The sequence below is a fragment of the Schistocerca nitens genome, chromosome 5 (assembly GCF_023898315.1).
Source record: "Schistocerca nitens isolate TAMUIC-IGC-003100 chromosome 5, iqSchNite1.1, whole genome shotgun sequence".
In the NCBI taxonomy this organism is placed as follows: domain Eukaryota; kingdom Metazoa; phylum Arthropoda; class Insecta; order Orthoptera; family Acrididae; genus Schistocerca; species Schistocerca nitens.
In genome coordinates, this window is record NC_064618.1 from 626,454,047 (window position 1) to 626,476,173 (window position 22,127).

Below are 22,127 nucleotides of genomic sequence, written 5' to 3' on the forward strand. Positions count from 1 at the left end.
TACATATATTGAGAGGCCACTGTCAAACTAGTGAACGGGGGTCAACAAGAGGTTCGCGAACTTACACCACTTACTGCCTGAACCACCTGTTTCTGAGCCAAAAACTTCCTTTGAGAATGGGAAGAGTTACCCCAAAATATATGTCATAAGTGAACGAAAATAAGCAAAGTAGACTACTTTTCATGCCAAACTATCACTTACTTCTGATACTGTTTGAATAGTAAAATTGGCAGCATTAAATCTTTGAACGAGATCCTGAATGTGGGGTTTCCACGACAGTTTACTATCTGTCTGGACACCTAGAAATTTGAACTGTTCAGTTTCACTAACCACATGCCCATTTTGTGAAATAAAAATTCGGATTTTGTTGAATTGCGTGTTAGAAACTGTAAAAACTGAGTCTTACTGTGTTTTACCGTTAGTTTATTTTCTACAAGCCATGAACTTAGGTCATGAACTGCACTGTTTCAAACAGTACCAGTGTTGCACACAGCATCCTTTACTACCAAGCTAGTGTCATTAGCAAACAGAAATATTTTAGAATCACCTCTAATATTAGAGGGCACATCATTTATATAAATAAAGAACAGGAGAAGCCTCCCTGGGCTACCCCCATTTCACCATGCCCCACTCACACCCCACATCATAGCTTTTTCATCACTGTGGATAATGACCTTTTACTGTCTGTTGTTAAAGTTAGAAGTGAACAAATTGTGAGCTACTCCCCATATTCCATAATGGTCCAACTTCTGGAGCAATATTTTGTGATCAACACAATCAAACACCTTCGTTAACACAAAAAAGATGCCTAGCATTCGAAACCTTTTGTTTAATCCATCCAGAACCTCACAGAGAAAAGAGAATATAGCATTTTCAGTTGTTAAACCACTTCTAAAACTGAACTGCACATTTGATAGCAAATTAAATGAAATGTAACAATCTATTATCCTTATATACACGGCCTTTTCAATAACTTTAGCAAACACTGATGGCATGGAAATAGGTCTAAAATTGTCTATATTATCCCTTTCTCCATTTTTATAAAGCGGCTTTACTACTGAGTACTAATTGTTCAGGAAACAGACCATTTTAAAGGAAAAATTACAATTATGGCTAAGTACAGGGCTAACATATGCAGCATAGTACTTTAATATTCTGTCAAGCACTCCATCGCATCCATGGGAGTCCTTAGTCTTAGTGATTTAATTATTGACTCAGTCTCCCCCTTGTCAGTATTACAGAGTAGTATTTCAGACATCACTCTTAGAAAGGCATTTTCCAAGAGAGTTATATGATTCCCTGTAGAAACTAAGTTTTTATTTAATTCACTAGCAAAGCTCAGAAAGTGACTATTAAACACTATACATATATCTGACTGACCAGTAACAGAAATATTTTTACTACAAACTTGATTCCTTGATGCCTCAGAATGTGCCGTACCAACTGATACTTTCTTTTAGTAAGGTTGTGCCACAAATTTCTTTTCTTCCCATTTACATTCAGTATCCCCTCATTAGTTATGTGATCTACCCATCTAATCTTCAGCACTCTTCAGTAGTACCAAATTTCAAAATCCCCTGTCCGGTTTTTGTCTCAACTATTTATCATCAGTGTTCTGCTTCCATACATGGCTACATCCCATACAAATGCTTTCGGAAAACACTTCCTAACACTTAAATCTATAATCTGTGTTAACAAATTTCTGTTCTTCAGAAACACTTTTCTTGCCATTGCCAGCCTACATTTTATATCCTCTCTACTTTGGCCATTGTCAGTTATTATGCAGCCCAAATAACAAAACTCATCTACTACTTCAAATGTCTCATTTCCTAATCTGATGCTCTCAGCATCATCTGATTTATTTTGACTACATTCCATTATCCTTGTTTTGCTTTTATTGATGTTCATCTTATGAACTCCTTTCGAGACACACTTCAATCTGCTTAACTGCTCATCCAAGTCATTTGTCGTCTCTGACAGAAATACAGTGCTATCAGCAAACCTCAAAGTTTCTACTTCTTCTCCTTGAACAATTTACAGATTGAATAACATTGGGAGTAGCCTACAGCCCTGTCTCACTCCCTTCTCAACCACCGCTTCCCTCTCATGCCCCCCGACTCTTTAATAACTGTCACCTGGTTTCTGTACAAGCTGTAAATAGCATTTTGCTACATTCTGAATTTCAAGGAGAGTACTCCAGTCAGCATTGTCAAAAGCTTTCACTAAGTCTACAGATGCTATTAATGTAGGTTTGCTTTTCGTTAACCTAGTTTGTAAGATAAGTTGTACGGTCAGTATTGTCTCACCTGATCCTACATTTCTCTGAAATCCAAACTTATCTTCCCCACAGTTGGCTTCTACCAGTTTTTCATTCTTCTGTAAAAGAATTCATGTTAGTATTTTGCAGTCATGACTTATTAAACTGATAGTTTGGCAATATTCACACATGTCAACACCCGCTTTCTTTGGGGTTGGAATTAGTACGGTATGTTCTTTTTGAAGTTTGAGGATCTTTTGCCTGTCTCATACATCATGCACACCAGATGGAAGAATTTTGTCATGGCTGGCTCTTCTAAGGCTGTCAGTAGTTCTGATGGAATGCCGTCTACTCCCAAGGCCATGTTTTGACTTAGGTATTTCGCTGTCTGTAAAATTCTTCTCGCAGTATCCTGTATCTCATCTCTATCTATTTTCTCTTCCAGTTCCATAATATTGCCTCCAAGTTCATCTCCTTTGTATAGACCCTCTGTATACTCTTCCCCCTTTCAGATTTCCTTTCTTTGCTTAGGACTGGTTTTTCATCAGAGCTCTTGATATTCTTACAGCTGCTTCTCTTTTCTCCGAAAGCCTCTCTAAATTTTCTTGTAGGTGGTATCTATCTTTCCCCCTAGTGATATATTCTTTTATATCCTTACATTTGTCCTCTAGCCATTCCTGTGTGGAAATTTTGCACTTCCTATCAATCTCATTTTTTAGAAGTTTGTATTCCCTTTCAAGCACTTCATTTGTTGCATTTTTATATTTTCTCCTTTCATCAGTTAAATTCAATATCCCTCGTGTTATCAAGAGCTTCTACTAGGCCTTGTCTTTTTACCTATTCAATCCTCTGCTGCCTCTCAAAGCTACCCATGTGCTAGTCTGTAGTGGCCTATTGTTCCCTCTGGAGCTGTCAACAACCCCTCTCTCTCTTTCAACTTATCCATGTCCCATCTCCTTAATTTCCTATCTTTTCGCAATTTATTCAGATTTAATCTACAGTACATAACCAAAAAATTGTGATCAGAGTCCACATTTGCCTCTGGAAATGTCTTACAATTCAAAATCTGGTTCCAAACTCTCCGTCTTCCTGTTACATAACCAGTCTGAAACCTTCTTGTTGTGTGTATGTAAATGGAAAATCCAGGATGGAATGTAACAAATTTATGAAAAGGAAAGTAGCTACTCTCCAGATCTCTTCCACATACACAACCTCCTTTCAATCCCCATTCAATATTCATCTACTATTTTTCCTTCTCTTCCTCTTCATACTGGTTAATTCCAGTCCCACATCACAATTAAATTACCATCTCCCATAACTACCTGAATAATTTATTTTATCCCATCATACATTTCTTCAGTCTTTCTTCACCATCTGTGGAGCTTGTTAACATATAATCTTTACTGTGGTGGGTGTGGGCTTCATGTCTATCTTGGCTACGATAGTCAAACAATTGAAAATCTAGGATGCAATGTAACAAATTTATGAAAAGGAAAGTAGCTACTCACTATATAGTGGAAATGCTGAGTTGCAGATAGGCACAACAAAAAGACTGTCGTAAATAAAGCTTTCGGCCAGTAAGGCCTTCATCAAAAATAGATGACACACACACACACACACACACACACACACACACACACACACACACACATCTGCGCGCGCGCAAATGCAACTTACACACACATGACTGCAGTCGTGTGTGTGTGTGTGAGTTGCTTTTGCACATTTGCACGTGTGTTAGTGTGTGTGTGTGTGTGTGTGTGTGTGTGTGTGTGTGTGTGTGTGTGTGTGTGTGTGTGTACTATTTTTGATGCAGGCCTTACTGGCCAAAAGCTTGATTTGTGACAGTCTTTGTTTTGCCTATCTGCGACTCAGCATCACCATTACATGGTGAGTAGCAGCTTTCCTTTTCATAATATTGGCTACAATAATGCATTCACTGTGCTGTTCATAGTAGCTTACCTGCATTGCTATTTTCTATTTTCTTATTCATTTATATTACTATATTCCTATAATACCTTTAAATTCAGCTTTTTGTAGACTATCTTCACGCCTGCTAAACTGCATATCACAAAACACTCTCGGCAGTTCCCAATATGAACAGTTATGTACTTGTATGCTAGAAAGTTTTAAAAGCCCGCTACCATGCACTTCAAGAAGTAAATAGATATACAGGAATATTAGTAAACAGAAGTGTCACACATAAAGCAGTGTATGCACCTTGTGACAGGTATGTGCCCATGCCTATGGGTGGGGGAGAGGGGGATGGGGTCCTCGCCCCCCCCCCCTCCTCCCCCCAATCCCCAATCACCCAAGCTCTTCAACACAGGAAAAAATGTGTAGTCAGGTGTTTTTTCTTTTAAAAAAATGATTTAAAAGTCGGTATTACAAGGTATTTTTAACTGGGTCATAACTGGATGTTTTTTTTATGGCTACTTACAAGTCGACATTTGACTTCCAAAATATGAAAAATACTTCATACCTCCAGATCTAGTCCCTCTCCTTATACAAACTATCATGTACCTGCCCTTGCCTTGGCATGATTGTGGTTCATCACAATTTTGGTGGAGCCTTGTGTGTAAGGGTAGATTGTTAGGGCAGAATCTGTTTTGATACTATGAAAGTTTGTTCTTCGAGTTTTTGGGTTGGTGTAATTGAAAATAGCCTGCATCTCGTGGTCGTGCGGTAGCGTTCTCGCTTCCCACGCCCGGGTTCCCGAGTTCGATTCCCGGCGGGGTCAGGGATTTTCTCTGCCTCGTGATGGATGGGTGTTGTGTGCTGTCCTTAGGTTAGTTAGGTTTAAGTAGTTCTAAGTTCTAGGGGACTGATGACCATAGATGTTAAGTCCCATAGTGCTCAGAGCCATTTGACCCATTTTTGTAATTGAAATGAGCTATGAAGCAATATTGTAACTGAGGAATTCTTCGAAGGTTGCTAAGGAATGGATGGATGGGAATGGCGGAGTAATTGGGTGAATGTATGAACTGGGTAAGCAAAGGTTTAGTTTTGGCTTTTGAGTGTGTTTTGATTAGTAAAATAGGCATAAAATAAGTGATTCCACTGGAGGTAGTAAATGGAAGGGAGCAGTTTGCTGATTAGTCCTAAATGATTTGGCTTCCAAACCAAAGGCGAACTCTGTGGTTATATCTGACATGGAAGGGGAGCGGATTGCTAATTAGTCCTAAATGACTTGGTTTCAAGACAGAAGAATAAGTCTGTGGATACTTCTGACATTTATGCAGTTTAGGGGTTTTGGAGGCTAGGTTAACAGCTATGTCACCCACTGCAGCTGAGTGGTCAGTGTGTCTGACTGCCATGTGGGGGATCCAGGTTTAATTCCTGGTACTGCAGGTGTTTTTTTCCTTTATGGTAGGACTGCATCAGAGTCCACTTAACCTTGTGATGCCAAGTCAGTAGCTACTTAATGAGAAACAGCAGATCCAAGGTCTAGGAAGCCAATAATGGGTGGTAGAGCACTATGCTGACGCAATGCCACTTCATGCTGCATCCAAATTATGCATCATGGCAGTGGATTACACAGCAGTCAGTCAGCATTGTGTGGTCCTCAGTATCTGACTGTGGGGTTGGTTTTTCCCCTTGATTAGAAAATTGCAGGAGAAGTAGGTCTACCATACAGTGTCCAGGTGCTGTGCAAAGTTACTGTGTGTATGTGTGTGTGTGTGGGGGGGGGGGGGTGGTCTAGTTGCAGTAGTCTTCTTTGGTAGTGTGGGATTCAGTAGTTTTCTGAATAATATTTAAAATTTAAATGCTGCTCTAATTGGTGGAGGGATATAATTTCAATCTGGTAGATGGGGCATAGAAATAGAGAACCACAAAGTAGAAGACATATGTGGCTTAGAGATGCATGTACCATGATAATATGCATTAAATCTTCAACTTCATTAATTGTTGAGCATAATTTGCTACTCTTTTATTATCAAAAGTTTCTTATTATGAGAGTTACTGTACTCACTATGAGAATAAGCTCAAATGGCTAAAATTCTCACGAGGGAACCTCCCCATCGCACCCCCCTCAGATTTAGTTATAATTTTGCACAGTGGATAGGCCTTGAAAAACTGAACACAGATCAGTAGATACAACAGGAAGAAGTTGCGTGGAACTATGAAAAAATAAGCAAAATATACAAACTGAGTAGTCCATGGGCAACATAGGCAACATCAAGGATGCTGTAGGCACAGCAGCGTGAGCAGATGCGGAGCGAGAGATCTTTGGTTCAAGTCTACCCTCGAGCGAAAAGTTTACTTACTTTATTTTTGCAAGTTATGATCTGTCCGTTCGTTCATTGACGTCTCTGTTCACTGTAATAAGTTTAGTGTCTGTGTTTTGCGACCGCATCGCAAAACCGTGCGATTAGTAGACGAAAGGACGTGCCTCTCAAATGGGAACCGAAAACATTTGATCCAGAAAAACACGTCTGACATATTCTAAACGACACTGGTGACGGCATGTGCGTCACATGATAGGAATATGTTGTCGACCCACCTAACTTGCACACTTGGCAAATGGGTAAAAAGATTCTTCTACCTTGTCCGATTTAGGTTTTCTTATGGATGTGATAATCACTCCCAAAAAAGTGATGAAAACATAAGTGTGTGACACATAAACTGCAACAAATGAATGCAACAGTTTCACAGTCTCACAGGTTTCTCTGTGCTCTGTCAAAACATATGTTTTTAATGTTTTCAAATTTTTCCGTGTGTAGACCGTCAAATCCTGCATATGTCAAAGCAAATCTGAACATGTCCTGGAATTTTGGAGAGCAAAATTGATTATGTGTGAGTGTTTGAACTCTGATAATTGTCTGAAAATAATAATTTAAACTTTTTACTGGAGGGAGGACTTGAACCAAGGGCCCCTTGTTCCGCAGCTGCTCACGCTAACCACAGCGCTCCTGTGCCCAGAGCATCCTTGATGTTGCCTATGTTGCCCATGGACTACTCAGTTTGTATATTTTGCTTATTTTTTCATAGTTCCACACAACTTCTTCCTGTTTTCTCGATTGATCTGTGTTCAGTTTTTCAAGGCCTATCCACTGTGCCAAATTATAACTAAATCTGAGGGGGGTGCGATGGGGAGGTTCCCTTGTCAGTAGCATTTTTTAATATTACATATCAAAAGATTCTCCTTTATTGTTGCTAACATAATTCATTCACTTTGTTTAACAATGATGGAGTAACTCATCTTTGAGACAGACCTTCTGAAATTCCATGACTCATGGAAGTCCATGGACGTATATGACCTATGTAGACACCAGATATCTCAGCTGACATTATATGTAATGGACAAAGAGACTGACTGACGGACTTGATTGTGTTGTCTGGCTCAGATCCCATATGTTCTGTTGAGTCTTCTGGCAAGGAATCTCATGGTGATACACTAGTACAATCTCAAAAGAGAAAGCAAAATTTGTAGTGCTAGATACACAGACAGAGCACGGAAGAACCAACTTAAAGTGACTCAGAAAAATATACCACAAAGTGACCCTACATGATACTGAATAGCTGCAAAAGTTGTTCATAAATGCACAAAAATTCCACTTCTGATTACCAGCAGGCCTTATTGGACTCCTCAGAGCATTTCAGTCTTGATATAACTTTCAAGCAAGAGCACCTGTGTAGAAAATTAAGAATCTTTCAGTAATTTCACATGATCATGATATAACATCAATGTTGGCATTATCGTTTACAAGTGTAGCGTCACAGTGTTATTAACAGAACATTTTCACACAACTTTAAAGGAGATGTGGAAAGGAATGTGGCTGATGAAATAAATGTGTGCCTCAGTAGGTCTTCTCTGTGGCCCTCAGTTATTTTCCCTGAAATTGCCACAATATAAGAGGATGTCTGAGATTTGAAATATCAGCCAGTGTCCTCACTGGAGAAACTGATAACAATAATTTATCCAGATGTTACCACATTAATGAGAAGCCTATGCGGTGATTATGTGATTGGACGGTTCTTACCAGTACCGATCCTCCTAGCTCTCCCTCCATACACTATAGACTTATACTTCATGCAAACACACCTGAGGTGTTGCTGAGACATTTGAAGCCACTGAAACTCCATACTAGCAGTAGGATACAAGTTAAAGCTCTATTTCACAATGTAATACATTAGTTTAGAGTCACCATGTAATATGGTAAAGAGCATTGGTTACAAGTTTTGTAAGATGCCTAAACCTGACTGGACTATAGTGCACAGAAAATATCACCAGCCGGGATAATGTTGCCTTGTTTGTGTATGTGTATGTTTTATTTGCCTGTCAACTCTTAGGAAAGACATTGTTTCCAAACTGAACAATAATTTCAGTCTTGCCTGTCAACTGCTCAACATGTCACTATATGATGAATGATCCTTCCATTATTTGTATTCTATACACCACTTTTCAATCCTGTATTGACCTTAACCTTGTTACCATGACGCAACTTGTAAGAACAACAGTTGTATAATTTATGGATCTGATGCTCACGTATGACTCTACACAAATATGTATCCCCTTTCTTACTCTCAGTGCATGATAAATTTGCTAATATTGCTACAGCAGGTATTTCTCTCATCAATATTTTGAAAAATGTCTCCTCCCAAATTACGTAATACTATAAAGCTGTAAGCTGCAGGTGAAGACCACATACACTTGTCACTGGAGCAGTGATATGCACAAGTGCTTCTCTAAATTTCATAGCAAAACATGTGTTTAGCTATTAATACTATAGGAATATTCTAAAATAAAAAAGCATTTCTACTTAATAGAATATTTACAGAATGTAGTACCTTAATTGGTGTTCTACTGTGACATACGTAATTCGCTCATCACTTCTAAGTTGGAATCAATTCCAACCTATCAGATGCTGTATGTTATTAAATTTTGGTACCATAATTTATAATGTCTGTCATCAGTGTGACATAATAGTTCATTGGTCTCTTTCAGAATTTAATCAGTGATTGTGAGAATCCATTTTCACGTTCAGAGCTGAAAAATTCTGTGACGTTCAGTGAACCAACCCCTGATTGGGTAGTGTCCAAACACTTAGTTGTTGTTGAAAACATTAGAAAGATATGCATTGCTCTAGTGGAGCTTTGGTAAGTCCAGATATCACTTATAATGACTTCTGAATTTACGTAGTATGTAATAATCTAAGCATTGTCCTTTTATAAATTTATTTGTTGAAGACATTTTAATTCTTAAGACACTGCAAAAATTGAGAAAATCTGAACATCTGCCTAGACACAGTCCAGCACTAACCAGTCCAAAAGCAATACATACTCTTCTTATTTATTTTACTTGTTTATGGGTATACATGTGCTTAGCTCTATAAGTCGCCACTCACCATAAAAATGACATATTGAGTTGCAGACAGGCACAATGAAAATACTGTTACACATTGAGCTTTCTGTCAAACCTTTAGACCAAATTTTGCCCAGAGTGGCTGTAGATAGCGGTTTTTGTGTGTGTGTGTGTGTGTGTGTGTGTGTGTGTGTGTGTGTGTGTGTGTGTGCGGAATAAGGTTTCGGCTGAAAGCTCAATGTGTAACAGTCTTTTTGTTGTGTCTGTCTGCAACTCAACATATCATCTCTTTGTGGTGAGTACCAATCTATCCTTTCCCTAATATTGTTGACATTCCAAACTATACTTTCCGTTGTTTGATAGATCCGTAAGTGTGAGCTAACCTCTTGGACATGAACAAGTCAAATACATTATATAGAATAAATTGACATATTCATAGAATTAAAAACATATGCATAGACATAGAATAAAAATACATTTACAGAAAATAAATAGTAATGATAGAACAGAGCTGTAGTAGTAACAAAGAGAGCATTGCAAAAATTGCCCCATTCACCAAGATTTTGCCATTATCTCATTTTAAAATATAGGCAGATGTAGAAGATTAGTAGCAAAGGTGATGCAGTATTACCTTACAATGTTTGTTTACGAATGCCACTCACAGATTATGTCTTAGGTCTGTTCCGACTTGCCAGTTGTTGTCTAGAAGGCAGTCGGTCTTAGGCGCTGCAGTCATGGACTGTGCAGCTGGTCCTGGCGGAGGTTCGAATCCTCCCTCGGGCATGGGTGTGTGTGTTTGTCCTTAGAATAATAAAGGTTAAGTAGTGCGTAAGCTTAGGGACTGATGATCTTAGCAGTTAAGTCCCATAAGATTTCACACACATTTGAACATTTTTCTAGAAGGGACATGTCATCAGCAGGTTGCCAGTCCCTCCAGCAGAATCCTGATAATGCTGATGTTGTTTTAGTCAAGCAGCTCTTCATTTAGCCTCACGAGGCTGAGAGGACCCTGTTCCAAATCTCTCTATCCTTTTTTTTTTACAAAAAAAAAAAATAGTAGAGGTGGTATCAGGAATTCAAATTTGGTCCTTTCACAGTGAAGGTTAACGATTTGGCTATGGAGGTGTTTGAGAGTGGCTGTCTTTGTTGCTGGCAAAATATGATCTTGACTTTATATTTAGAGAGGATCTGACATATTTTAGAAGAATATAATATGTTCGGAATGCCATGAACTTGAACTGTTCTCAATCAGCTTCTTAGTGTTGGGGCAGTCACCACCAGTTTAAATTGCAAAGGCTTGTGGATATTCCATGGTGAACAGCCATTATCTTCAAAGAATTTTGAGATGTTCATGTTCTTCCTGTGAATAGTCCTAATCAGCAGTCATATGTGCCCTGTGTACAAGTGTTTTTGAGACTGGGTGATAATAGTGACTGGCTTGCAGGCACAGATTTGTATGTGTCAGCTTGTGAAAAGCACCATATCCCAGAGTACTGTTGGTTTTACAAAGATGCAAGAGACCCAGGAAAGGGAGACAGCCATCCTTTTCAAGCTCCATAGTGAATGGGATGTTCCCATGATTGGAATTCATGTGGTCCAAGAATTAATGAAGTTTTTCCTCACAACATCAGGCCACACTACAAAACTGTCATCCACATACCTCCTAAAGGTGACAGGCTTTAAATGTGGGGCCCAATTCTTTTTTCCCAAAATCTTCAACAAAAAAGTTGGCCAGCAAGTGAGGCAAGGGACTTCCCATGGCAACCCAGTCAGTTTGTTCATAAAGATAAGTTGAGGAGAGCAAGTGCTGAAACAAGATTTTAATCTGTTTGTTAAACTGTTTTGCAATCTGGGACAAGAACTCTGCGAATGAAACTTTGCTAAATAATGATACAGCATCAAAACTAACCACAAATCCTAGCTGCTGAGGCTCAGAGTCTTCATATTACCAATAAAATCTTGTGTGTAAAAGCCAACAAAGGATGATTGCGCTAAATTCTTATAATGTAATGGATCACATTGATGATATGCTTCCATTGCTAATTTTCTGAATTTATAATTTTTTACAGTGCTGCCCTGTGTGTAACAAATGACATATTCAATTGAGGAGACAAGTAATCCCTTATAGTTCACTATAAACTTATTTGTCTATATCACAAAATAAAGAATCAGCTAGATAATCTGTTTCAGTTACTGAACAGCCATCTTTGGATTGTAGCTCATAATGCAACTTGTATCATAAAGCATATTGCCTGTGTCTATGTCTGTGGTAACATAATGTAAAATAAGCTTTCGTTGAATGTGAGTTCATTCATTCATTCATTCGTTCATTGTGGTCAGTAAATTCCATCAATAAGCAGAACTTTCAGAGATTTAGAAGTAACCAAGTGATACAGTAACAAATTCAAATCAGTATCCATTTATTACTGCAGTAAAAATCGACTATCACTGTACTGCACATTACTGTTCGTGCTTATGCCATGTAAATGTAACCTAGTAAAGTAGCTGGAATGTCTCTACTTTGGGGGAAAAAAAGACCTGTACTTTGCTCTGTTACATTAATTAGCTACTGTTTGTCTTCTGCTCTCGGCTCGATATTTACATGAATACAATGGAATTTGTCAAAGAAAATAATTTACTACTTAGGTGCCTGTTTACAGTACACTATTACTTACCATACAGCTCTGCAATGAACATTGCTTTATATTATGTTGCTAGCAAGATTTTTCAATCCTTAATTCAGGTAACCACGTAACTTGTGGGAGAGGGTACAAAGTATTTTTTTCTTTTTCTTTTGATTTTTTAGAGATTTCCATTTTCTTGTTTTGCGTACAAAGGGACTTCATGATGCCTCTTTGCCTCAGAGCTCATAACTTTATACTAAAACCTAAACAATGAATCAAAATGCATGAAATTATTTTTATATCATGTATTTTGATTGTGTAAATCACAGTTCAGTTGAAACAAATTCTTATTGCCACTAACAAATACCATGAAGGAGTAAATTTACTGAGATGTTAGTGTAAGAAATCCAGGCTTTTAAAAGAAGCCTCTGCAAGATGTGCAGTTATCTGCTTTACACTATATTTTACCTGCTAGCTTCTGCTGAGTAAAAATTTTATTAATTTGATGCATTGCCCCAAAAGATAATTCCAAGTGCAACAGGGGTGGAAACGTGGATAATAAACCAACACCCTTGTCCTTGCGTCAATGAGAACTATTTCTGAGTGCAAAACATGCTGAAATGAACTTCTTGATTAGTTTATTTCAAGGCACAGGCAGATTCTGTACAATAACATGCAGTAATCTTCCCCAGAACATCTTGTGCAATCAAAATCTTGTGTCCTTGTTGTAGGCATCATCATATAGGCGTTTTTGGAACTTCCTCTGAGTACCGGATTGGCATTGGTGGAAACTTGTTCTAGATTTGAGCCACCTCCATGGACCTCAACTTTAATCACTCTGCTACTGTCTACATCCATTTTACATTGTCTTTTGTTTCTGCTACTTTTCTGTACACCCTAATTTTTCTTCAGCTTCTGCTCTGATTACTTTTCTTATGGTTTATAGCTTCTCTTGTCTCTTGTGGTTTCATCAACTGTTCATCTTTCCACTTTCATCATTCTCCATTGCTAGCTATTTTTTCCTCTATTTTCTTCTATGCTCCTGTTATCTTTGTGTCATTGACTGGTCTTATGAGTTATTTTTGACTTCTTGAGTTTTCAAATTCCATCAGTTGCCAGGATGTCTTTGTTGATTCCCTCTTAGCTTGTCCTGCCATGACTCCCTTTGCTCATGACACTCAGTCATTCAAATATCTTATTGTGCTTTTTTTAAATTTTATTCATTTTTGTTTAACAAATATTTTATACTGTCTGTCTCTTTATTCTTGTTTACTTTTACTGATTTTTTTTCCACAATTTGTTTTCAGTCAACAACTGCGGATGGTAATAGCTCATGACCAGAGCTTGGTACAAGCAAGACTACAGGTAGTACTCTCTGAAGATGATTTAAAAACATGGGTGTCATATTTTTACGGGCCTGTATCAAACCTGTATTTAATCATGGAAAGGTAAAGTATTATATTTTTGTAACTCCCACTTCAGTGAAAAATTTGAGCATATCCTTCCATCATCAATTGATTGTATGCGAGATATCCAGAATGTGATGTTCTGAACCGTCAGTGCAACAGTTGAAAATTGTGACTGTGATTCTTTCTCTTATACACAAAGTTAATTTTGTCATAAAATTTTGCATACATGGAACATACCGCAGTTGGAATTCAGCATCAGTGTGTGTAGCAATATTGTGGCCAAGAGAGAGGACTGTAATAGAACTTCATTATAAATAATAGATTGTAACCAATAATTCTCATAGCCTCTTGCAAAAGTATATGAAGTATTTTTGTATAAAGCCTGCTAGTATTTAAAGCCAGACTGCAGTCAGTGTTGTAATTTTTGGAAGCTCTTGAGAGAGAGCTCCACTGTGCAGTCAGCATGAGAAAGCAGTCCATTCTGAGGACAGTTTCACATTCATATCACACTTTGCCCTTTTTTTGTGAGGGGGGGCAGGGGGGGGACGTCACCCTAAGTCTGTTATGCTCCATACCACCAGTAGGTAGTGGAATCAGCTATTAACTACTGACACGCATAATTGATTATCATCCTCCTCTGTGGCTCACTTTAGCAGCACAAACTCATATGTCACAAGCTTAGGTGTAAGCAGATTCTAGCTATGTCGAATGAGTACAATAAACTGGAAACTGACAAGAGTTAAAATTATTAAATGCCATCCTCACTTGAACAAACTGCATGATGAAATATTGAAAATCAAAAGATGAAGAATGATACTCAACTGTAAATCTTTGTCTTGGTTATTTTCAAACCCAAACAGTAGGAAAAAAATGAGAACTGGAGAACAGGTGTTGTGCTTGTAGATTGAATTACATTACTGTAGCTCGACTTCATCTGCTGCAGTCAGGTAAGAAACACCAGCCACCATGATAAAAATACCTGCTAGTAAGGTATGTGCAAAAATGATGCCAAAGTAACAAGGCCAAGTGTCATTATTTTGTTGAATCTGAAACAAGAAAGGCTGTAAATCCACAGTAAGTGAAACAGTCTGCAACACAAGAATGATAGGCTGAACACTTTTAAGGAAAAATGTTCCTCTATTGTAACACACTCTTCATGTTGGTATAGTTGCATGGGACCTTAAGAAATGTATCGGAAAACTTGACCAACAGTTCCATAGAGCACAGCTTTGACATATATAAAGTGCAAATGCCATATAGCAAGAAGAGTGTATTAGCAATCAATGCACCATAGAAGGAAACATATGTCATCAGCTATGAATAAGACTTTCCGCTGTCACCCCCAAAAAAGTGGGGGAGGGGAGGTATGGGGGATGTTACACAAGAAATAGCTGACAGGAGGCAACTGTCATATGATGACACTGATCCTATAGTGTCCTTCGTCTATTGTTCCCTTCAAACAATCAATTCCATAAAAACTGAAAGGACATCTGATGTGAAGGCATGTTTATTGTCTGTCAAGTTAGTATCACAGGAAAGTGCCCAGACATGGCAGCAGAGTGGCTGTGAGCAGATGGGCCACTGGAGGTGGTGGTGGGAACCATAAATAGGAAAGTTGAGACCAATGTAGCTACCAGAGATCTCGCGACTAGCATAGGTGATTGTGATAATTGTGTGTTAATTTGCAAAAGGCAATAACATGCAAATCGAAAACCAGTTTGAAGCATAAGTGTTGGCAGCCTAACATAGAGTATGCAACGAGCAAGCTCAAAAAAAGGCAGCGATATGTAGCCAGGTCGCTTACAAGATGCAGAATGATGCATGACATATTGTTTCATACAGTAGTGGAGATTGACTGTCAGTCCACTGTGCTTGGAAACGCTGTGATCACCTGACCTGATGCAAACACTGTGCACAATATTATCTACTGTTGACTTGGGCACCTCTATGACTACCGTATTTACTCGAATGTAAGCCGCACTCGAATCTAAGCCGCACCTAAAAAATAAGACTCGAAATCAAGGAAAAAAAAATTACCCGAATCTAAGCCGCTCCAATCTAAGCCGCTCCTGAAATTTGAGACTCGAAATTCAAGGTGAGAGAAAAGTTTTAGGCCGCCCCTCCAAATCGAAACAAAAGTTGGTCCATTGTAACGTGAAACACAATTGAGGTCGAATGGATGAAGATACAGCTACAGTAGTTTGGTTCGAGTCGTAAGCTCAACAGTTAAGCTTTACCAAGTAGCCATTGCTGTGTGTCAGGCGCTCCGTCCGTATTTATACGGGTACCCTTCCTTTTTCACGTGCTTCGTCTGGTTTGAATCGATTGCTTATTTTGCTTTGATCTGATAAGTGCCGTTCTCTTTGTTATAGTTGTTTACGTCACTCTAAGCTGAAAATGCATTATTGTACTGTGTCGTGCATTGTTTGTCCCATTCTGATAACGAGTGTTTACGGCCTGTCGCCGCTCGCGGCGTGGCTTGCTTAGTGCGCACTACCACCGCTTACAATAAAAAAAAAGAGAGAAATTATCTCATTAGCGAAACAATGGCAAGAGACTGCTTTTCGTTGTTACTTACACTGCCGCTTTCTTTGATAATGATCAACAAGAACCAAATAATAGCTGCATATAATAGAAGATGTTCTGAACGAGAGTTTAGCGAAAATTTTTCTCCGTTAGAAAATCTTTGCAGACGCCTCTTTAGTACATTACATTCTGCACAGAAATTAGTCATCTTACATTTAAAAATTTAGGCAGTTACCATGCTTCATTTCTGACTGTATCACTATACAGCATAAGAATAATACGAATATAAACATGACATGATATGTATATTCTTCCGCGTCTTCTCGGTCTAGTTTCGTAGTTTATTAGGCAGAAAGGATTTAAATGAGGTAGCAGCAAACACGAAAGAATACCTGTCATAATGTTTACATTCTTCTACCTGTTCTTTTAATTTATTTACTGACGCAGAGGTTTTGGCGCCAGTATTTATCTTTGTGCCTGCAAAGCATACCTGTGTTGCGCTACATATATTTGACGGCAGAAGTTAGTTGTGGCGACACCTACTAACATTTTTCAGAACGTCCGCTTACTTTGCACTCGATTCTAAGCCGCAGGTGGTTTTTTGGATTACAAAAACCGGAAAAAAAGTGCGGCTTAGATTCGAGTAAATACGGTACTGATTCATCATCAGAGTTGGTATCTGCATCGCACAGTGCTAAAGTATATTTAAAGTGGTAACCGTGCAGATAGCCCAGCTCATTAAAGTGCCTCCTTCTGGGACTCAGGGAGGTGTGCCAGCCCCAGATTGAATCTACCTCTTGGGTTAACAACAGGGGCTGTGTGCTTGTCAGCCTGGATGTAATTTTTGGGTGGTTTCCCATATCCACTGAGATAAATACAAGACTTGTACACGCATTCTGCCTCAGTTACATGTTCACAAACTCTTTGAAAAACGTTATCGCATTTGACCGTGCAATGTACACTAGATGCAGACAGAAGATTACACAGATACATATGTCAACTTATTTCAGTAAAGGTACATTCTGAAAGAGTTTTACCATCAGAACTTTCTTTTCCTTTTGAGAGAATACAAATGGGACATGAATGTGCTATGTGATTGAACAACACTGCGATAAAAAATGTGTATATTCCTCAATATCTGAAGTTATCAGTGAAGGAAGCATGTAATAGGGCTATGAGAAGCTGGATGTTGTTTCTGGGATATTCCAGAAAGACTTGGCAGGATGTAGCCACTGTACTTGATTTCTGGCAGCCATGGTCATGATAATGTACGGGCACAAGGAGACTGGGCTTCAAACGGCCATTTCACACTATTGTGAGTGAAGCCATCATCTTCGGCATACAGCTCTGGTGCATCGTACTGCATTTGCAGCAGCAATTTGAGCAGCAGTTGGCAGTACATTGACACAACAAACTGTTACAAATCAGTTAATTCAAGGATAGCTGCTAGTCAACGTGCATTACACTCACCCCAAACCACCATTTGGGTCTTCAGTGGTGTCAAGCAAGAGCTCATTGATAGTGAGGTTGGAGTTCTGTTGTGTGTTCTGGAGAAATCTGATTCTGCCTCGGTACCAGTGATGCCCATGTGTTGGTTAGGAGGACAGCAGTTGATACCCTCCAGCCAACCTGTCTGCATGCTAGACACACTGGATCTCCACCTGCAGGTATGGTCTGGAGTGTGATTTTGTACGACTGCACGAGCACTAATGAGGTGTTTTCTAACAGATAACACGCACCCACTTAACGCTGTTGTTACCCAGCATGCTGTACAATGTGTCAACATTTTGCCTTGGCCTGCTTGGGATCTGTCTCCAATCGAGCACATATGGGATATCATCGGACGACAACTCCTGCATCATCCACAAACAGGATTAACTGTCCCTGTATTGATTGAGTGCAACAGACATGGAACATCGTACCAAAAACTGACATCTGGCACCTGGGCAACACAATGCAAGCATGTCTGGGTGCTTGCTTTCAATATTTTGACGACTGCACAGATTATTAATTTAACAGCACTTCACATTTGCAATGACTTACCGTGCACTTACATTAACCTCTGATCTTGCTATGTTAATCACTTAAATATTTTACCTAGACAAATGTATTTCCAAAATTTCATTACTATACATTAATTATATTCTTGGTGTTAGTTCTTTTCATTGGTGTATTAAGTCTTTGTTATGCATATTTTTATGTTTTCATGGTACTTTACATTTTCGTTTATAGTTATTTCATATGGAATTATTTGTATAAGAAATGATATGTGATATTACACAATGAAACAACTGTATTAAATATTGGATACTGAATTTTTATTTATTTTTTAACTGTGAATGAAATTTCTTGTAGGCATGTAGTACAAAAATTGCCATGCTCTTCTATTTTTAGTGTTGCTGGAGCTAAAGAAGCCCAGGCCATGCACTCTCCAGAAATGGTCCCAGTAATGGACCATATGTTCAAAGATTTTTCTGAACTGTACAGATTAATTTCATCAGGGCAGCAGTTGGGGTTCACTATTGAGGATATGTTCTCATTCTTTGAAGATAGTGAAACAAGGTGAGCTGTAGGTATTAATTAAAGTTAATACATCAGTCACAATATCTGTTCTGTTTCCATTCCTTTAATATTTGTTATGAAACAATGAATGTATTGGATGCAAAGTGAGTGCCCAATTTTTCAAAAGTTTTAGAGACTTCATGCAGGAAGGGATAGTGCTAAAGTGCTGCATGAAAATGCTGATCACACACAGTATAGATTAGAGGTCCTCAATCATTTCATTCCAGTGGGCTGCATTGTTAAATAGTGAGTGTCTTGTGGGCTACACATACTTCCAATCTTCATGTATGAAAGGTTTTGAAAAGAAAGTAAGTTTGGTAACTTTTTGTTTTGCTAGTAACAGGTTCAAAAAATAACTTAAAATGTAATATGTATTATAATTTAGTGAAAGAAATAGTAAAGCACAATTTTATTTACGAAGACAAAAATCAAGAACAAAATAAATGGGATTTTACCACCTTCCTTAGCCAAAGTCACCTGTGTGGCAGTACTCGACTTAGAGGTTAGCTTGTTTGAATCCTGGTGGTGGAAAATTTTTGCTGTCAGTATTCAGCTGGCAAGGGGAGGAGAGATGGTGGTGCACTGTTCCTGATCAGCAGTTTTTGTGCCAATGCCATGCATTGAATTCCAAACCTCGGGTATCTCATGAAAAGAGGGTATGTGACACTTTTGATAGTGATCTGTCCATTGGTCATGGACGTTAAGCCCAATAGCCCCCTTGGTGTTAATCGTGAGAAGTAGCATGTGTGTCATCACCGGGTCTCACCCTCTTCCTTCCCTTCATCCATAACAACATAAACCCAACACTACGTCTTAAGCTTACTCATCACGGTCATCCACATGAGACAGATACATGCTTGATGGTTGGAGACAGGCAGTTGTAAACCACATTCATTTGGACCTTGCTATGAGAAGTAGTGGACCAGCCCTACTTCAGCTCCCCTAAGCTCGTTTCCTGACTGTTGGACCACTTTCACTTTTTTGACTTAGGATTTCATAGCTACGCATAAGAGATAATTTAATGCCACTCAGCAAGCCTTAACAAAGCTGAGTCTCCCACACTATACTATGACCAACAATGTAAGTGGATCTTAATTGTTAAAACTGTTACCTACAGATCACATTGGAATTATTAGCTTCTTTTTCCAAATGGTTTGTTGTGAGCTCTACGTTCTATTTGAAAACACTTAAAATCTCTGCCATATTTGTTCCCTTTATAGTGACCATAGTGACCACCCATGAACCATGGACCTTGCCGTTGGTGGGGAGGCTTGCGTGCCTCAGCGATACAGATGGCCGTACCGTAGGTGTAACCACAACGGAGGGGTATCTGTTGAGAGGCCAGACAAACGTGTGGTTCCTGAAGAGGGGCAGCAGCCTTTTTAGTAGTTGCAGGGGCAACAGTCTGGTTGATTGACTGATCTGGCCTTGTAACAGTAACCAAAACGGCCTTGCTGTGCTGGTACTGCGAACGGCTGAAAGCAAGGGGAAACTACAGCCGTAATTTTTCCCGAGGGCATGCAGCTTTACTGTATGATTAAATGATGATGGCATCCTCTTGGGTAAAATATTCCGGAGGTAAAATAGTCCCCCATTCGGATCTCCGGGCGGGGACTACTCAAGAGGACGTCGTTGTCAGGAGAAAGAAAACTGGCGTTCTACGGATCGGAGTGTGGAATGTCATATCCCTTAATCGGGCAGGTAGGTTAGAAAATTTAAAAAGGGAAATGGATAGGTTAAAGTTAGATATAGTGGGAATTAGTGAAGTTCGGTGGCAGGAGGAACAAGACTTTTGGTCAGGTGATTACAGGGTTATAAATACAAAATCAAATGGGGGTAATGCAGGAGTAGGTTTCATAATGAATAAAAAAATAGGAGTGCGGGTAAGCTACTACAAACAGCATAGTGAACGCATTATTGTGGCCAAGATAGACACAAAGCCCACGCCTACTACAGTAGTACAAGTTTATATGCCAACTACCTCTGCAGATGATGAAGAAATTGATGAAATGTATGATGAGAGAAAAGAAATTATTCAGGTAGTGAAGGGAGACGAAAATTTAATAGTCATGTGTGACTGGAATTCGTCAGTAGGAAAAGGGAGAGAAGGAAACATAGTAGGTGAATATGGATTGGGGGGAAGAAATGAAAGAGGAAGCTGTCTGGTAGAATTTTGCACAGAGCATAACTTAATCATAGCTAACACTTGGTTCAAGAATCATGAAAGAAGGTTGTATACATGGAAGAATCCTGGAGATGCTAAAAGGTATCGGATAGATTATATATAATGGTAAGACAGAGATTTAGGAACCAGGTCTTAAATTGTAAGACATTTCCAGGGGCAGATGTGGACTCTGACCACAATCTATTGGTTATGAACTGTAGATTGAAACTGAAGAAATTACAAAAAAGTGCTAATTTAAGGAGATGGGACCTGGATAAACTGACTAAACCAGAGGTTGTAGAGAGTTTCAGGGAGAGCACGAGGGAACAATTGACAGGAATGGGGGAAAGAAATACAGTAGAAGAAGAATGGGTAGCTCTAAGGGATGAAGTAGTGAAGGCAGCAGAGGATCAAGGAGGTAAAAAGATGAGGGCTAGTAAAAATCCTTGGGTACCAGAAGAAATATTGAATTTAATTGATGAAAGGAGAAAATATAAAAATGCAGTAAATGAAGCAGGCAAAAAGGAATACAAACGTCTCATAAATGAGATCGACAGGAAGTGCAAAATGGCTAAGCAGGGATGGCTAGAGGACAAATGTAAGGATGTAGAGGCTTCTCTCACTAGGGGCAAGATAGATACTGCCTACAGGAAAATTAAAGGGACATTTGAAGAGAAGAGAACCACTTGTATGAATATCAAGAGCTCTGATGGAAACCCAGTTCTAAGCAAAGAAGGGAAGGCAGAAAGGTGGAAGGAGTATATAAAGGGTTTATACAAGGGCGATGTACTCGAGGACAATATTATGGAAATGGAAGAGGATGTAGATGAAGACGAAATGGGAGATAAGATACTGCGTGAAGAGTTTGACAGAGCACTGAAAGACCTGAGTCGAAACAAGGCCCCAGGAGTAGACAACATTCCATTAGAACTACTGACAGCCTTGGGAGAGCCAGTCATGACAAAACTCTACCATCTGGTGAGCAAGATGTATGAGACAGGCGAAATACCCTCAGACTTCAAGAAGAATATAATAATTCCAATCCCAAAGAAAGCAGGTGTTGACAGATGTGAAAATTACCGAACTATCAGTTTAGTAAGTCACAGCTGCAAAATACTAACACGGATTCTTTACATACGAATGGAAAAACTAGTAGAAGCCGACCTCAGGGAAGATCAGTTTGGATTCCGTAGAAATGTTGGAACACGTGAGGCAATACTGACCCTACGACTTATTTTAGAAGCTGGATTAAGGAAAGGCAAACCTACATTTCTAGCAT

At 39.0% G+C, this 22,127-nt stretch overlaps 1 protein-coding gene across 1 annotated transcript in view; it reads left to right on the top strand.

Moving 5' to 3' along the window:
* The window catches only part of LOC126259681 (transcriptional protein SWT1), a 260,925-nt gene that overhangs the window by 208,237 nt on the left and 30,561 nt on the right, over positions 1–22,127 (top strand). Inside the window, exons 16-18 of the mRNA XM_049956640.1 lie at positions 9,207–9,358; positions 13,495–13,635; positions 18,517–18,684. Of these exons, the coding sequence (XP_049812597.1) occupies positions 9,207–9,358; positions 13,495–13,635; positions 18,517–18,684 (461 nt within the window). The remainder of the gene's footprint in view (positions 1–9,206; positions 9,359–13,494; positions 13,636–18,516; positions 18,685–22,127) is intronic.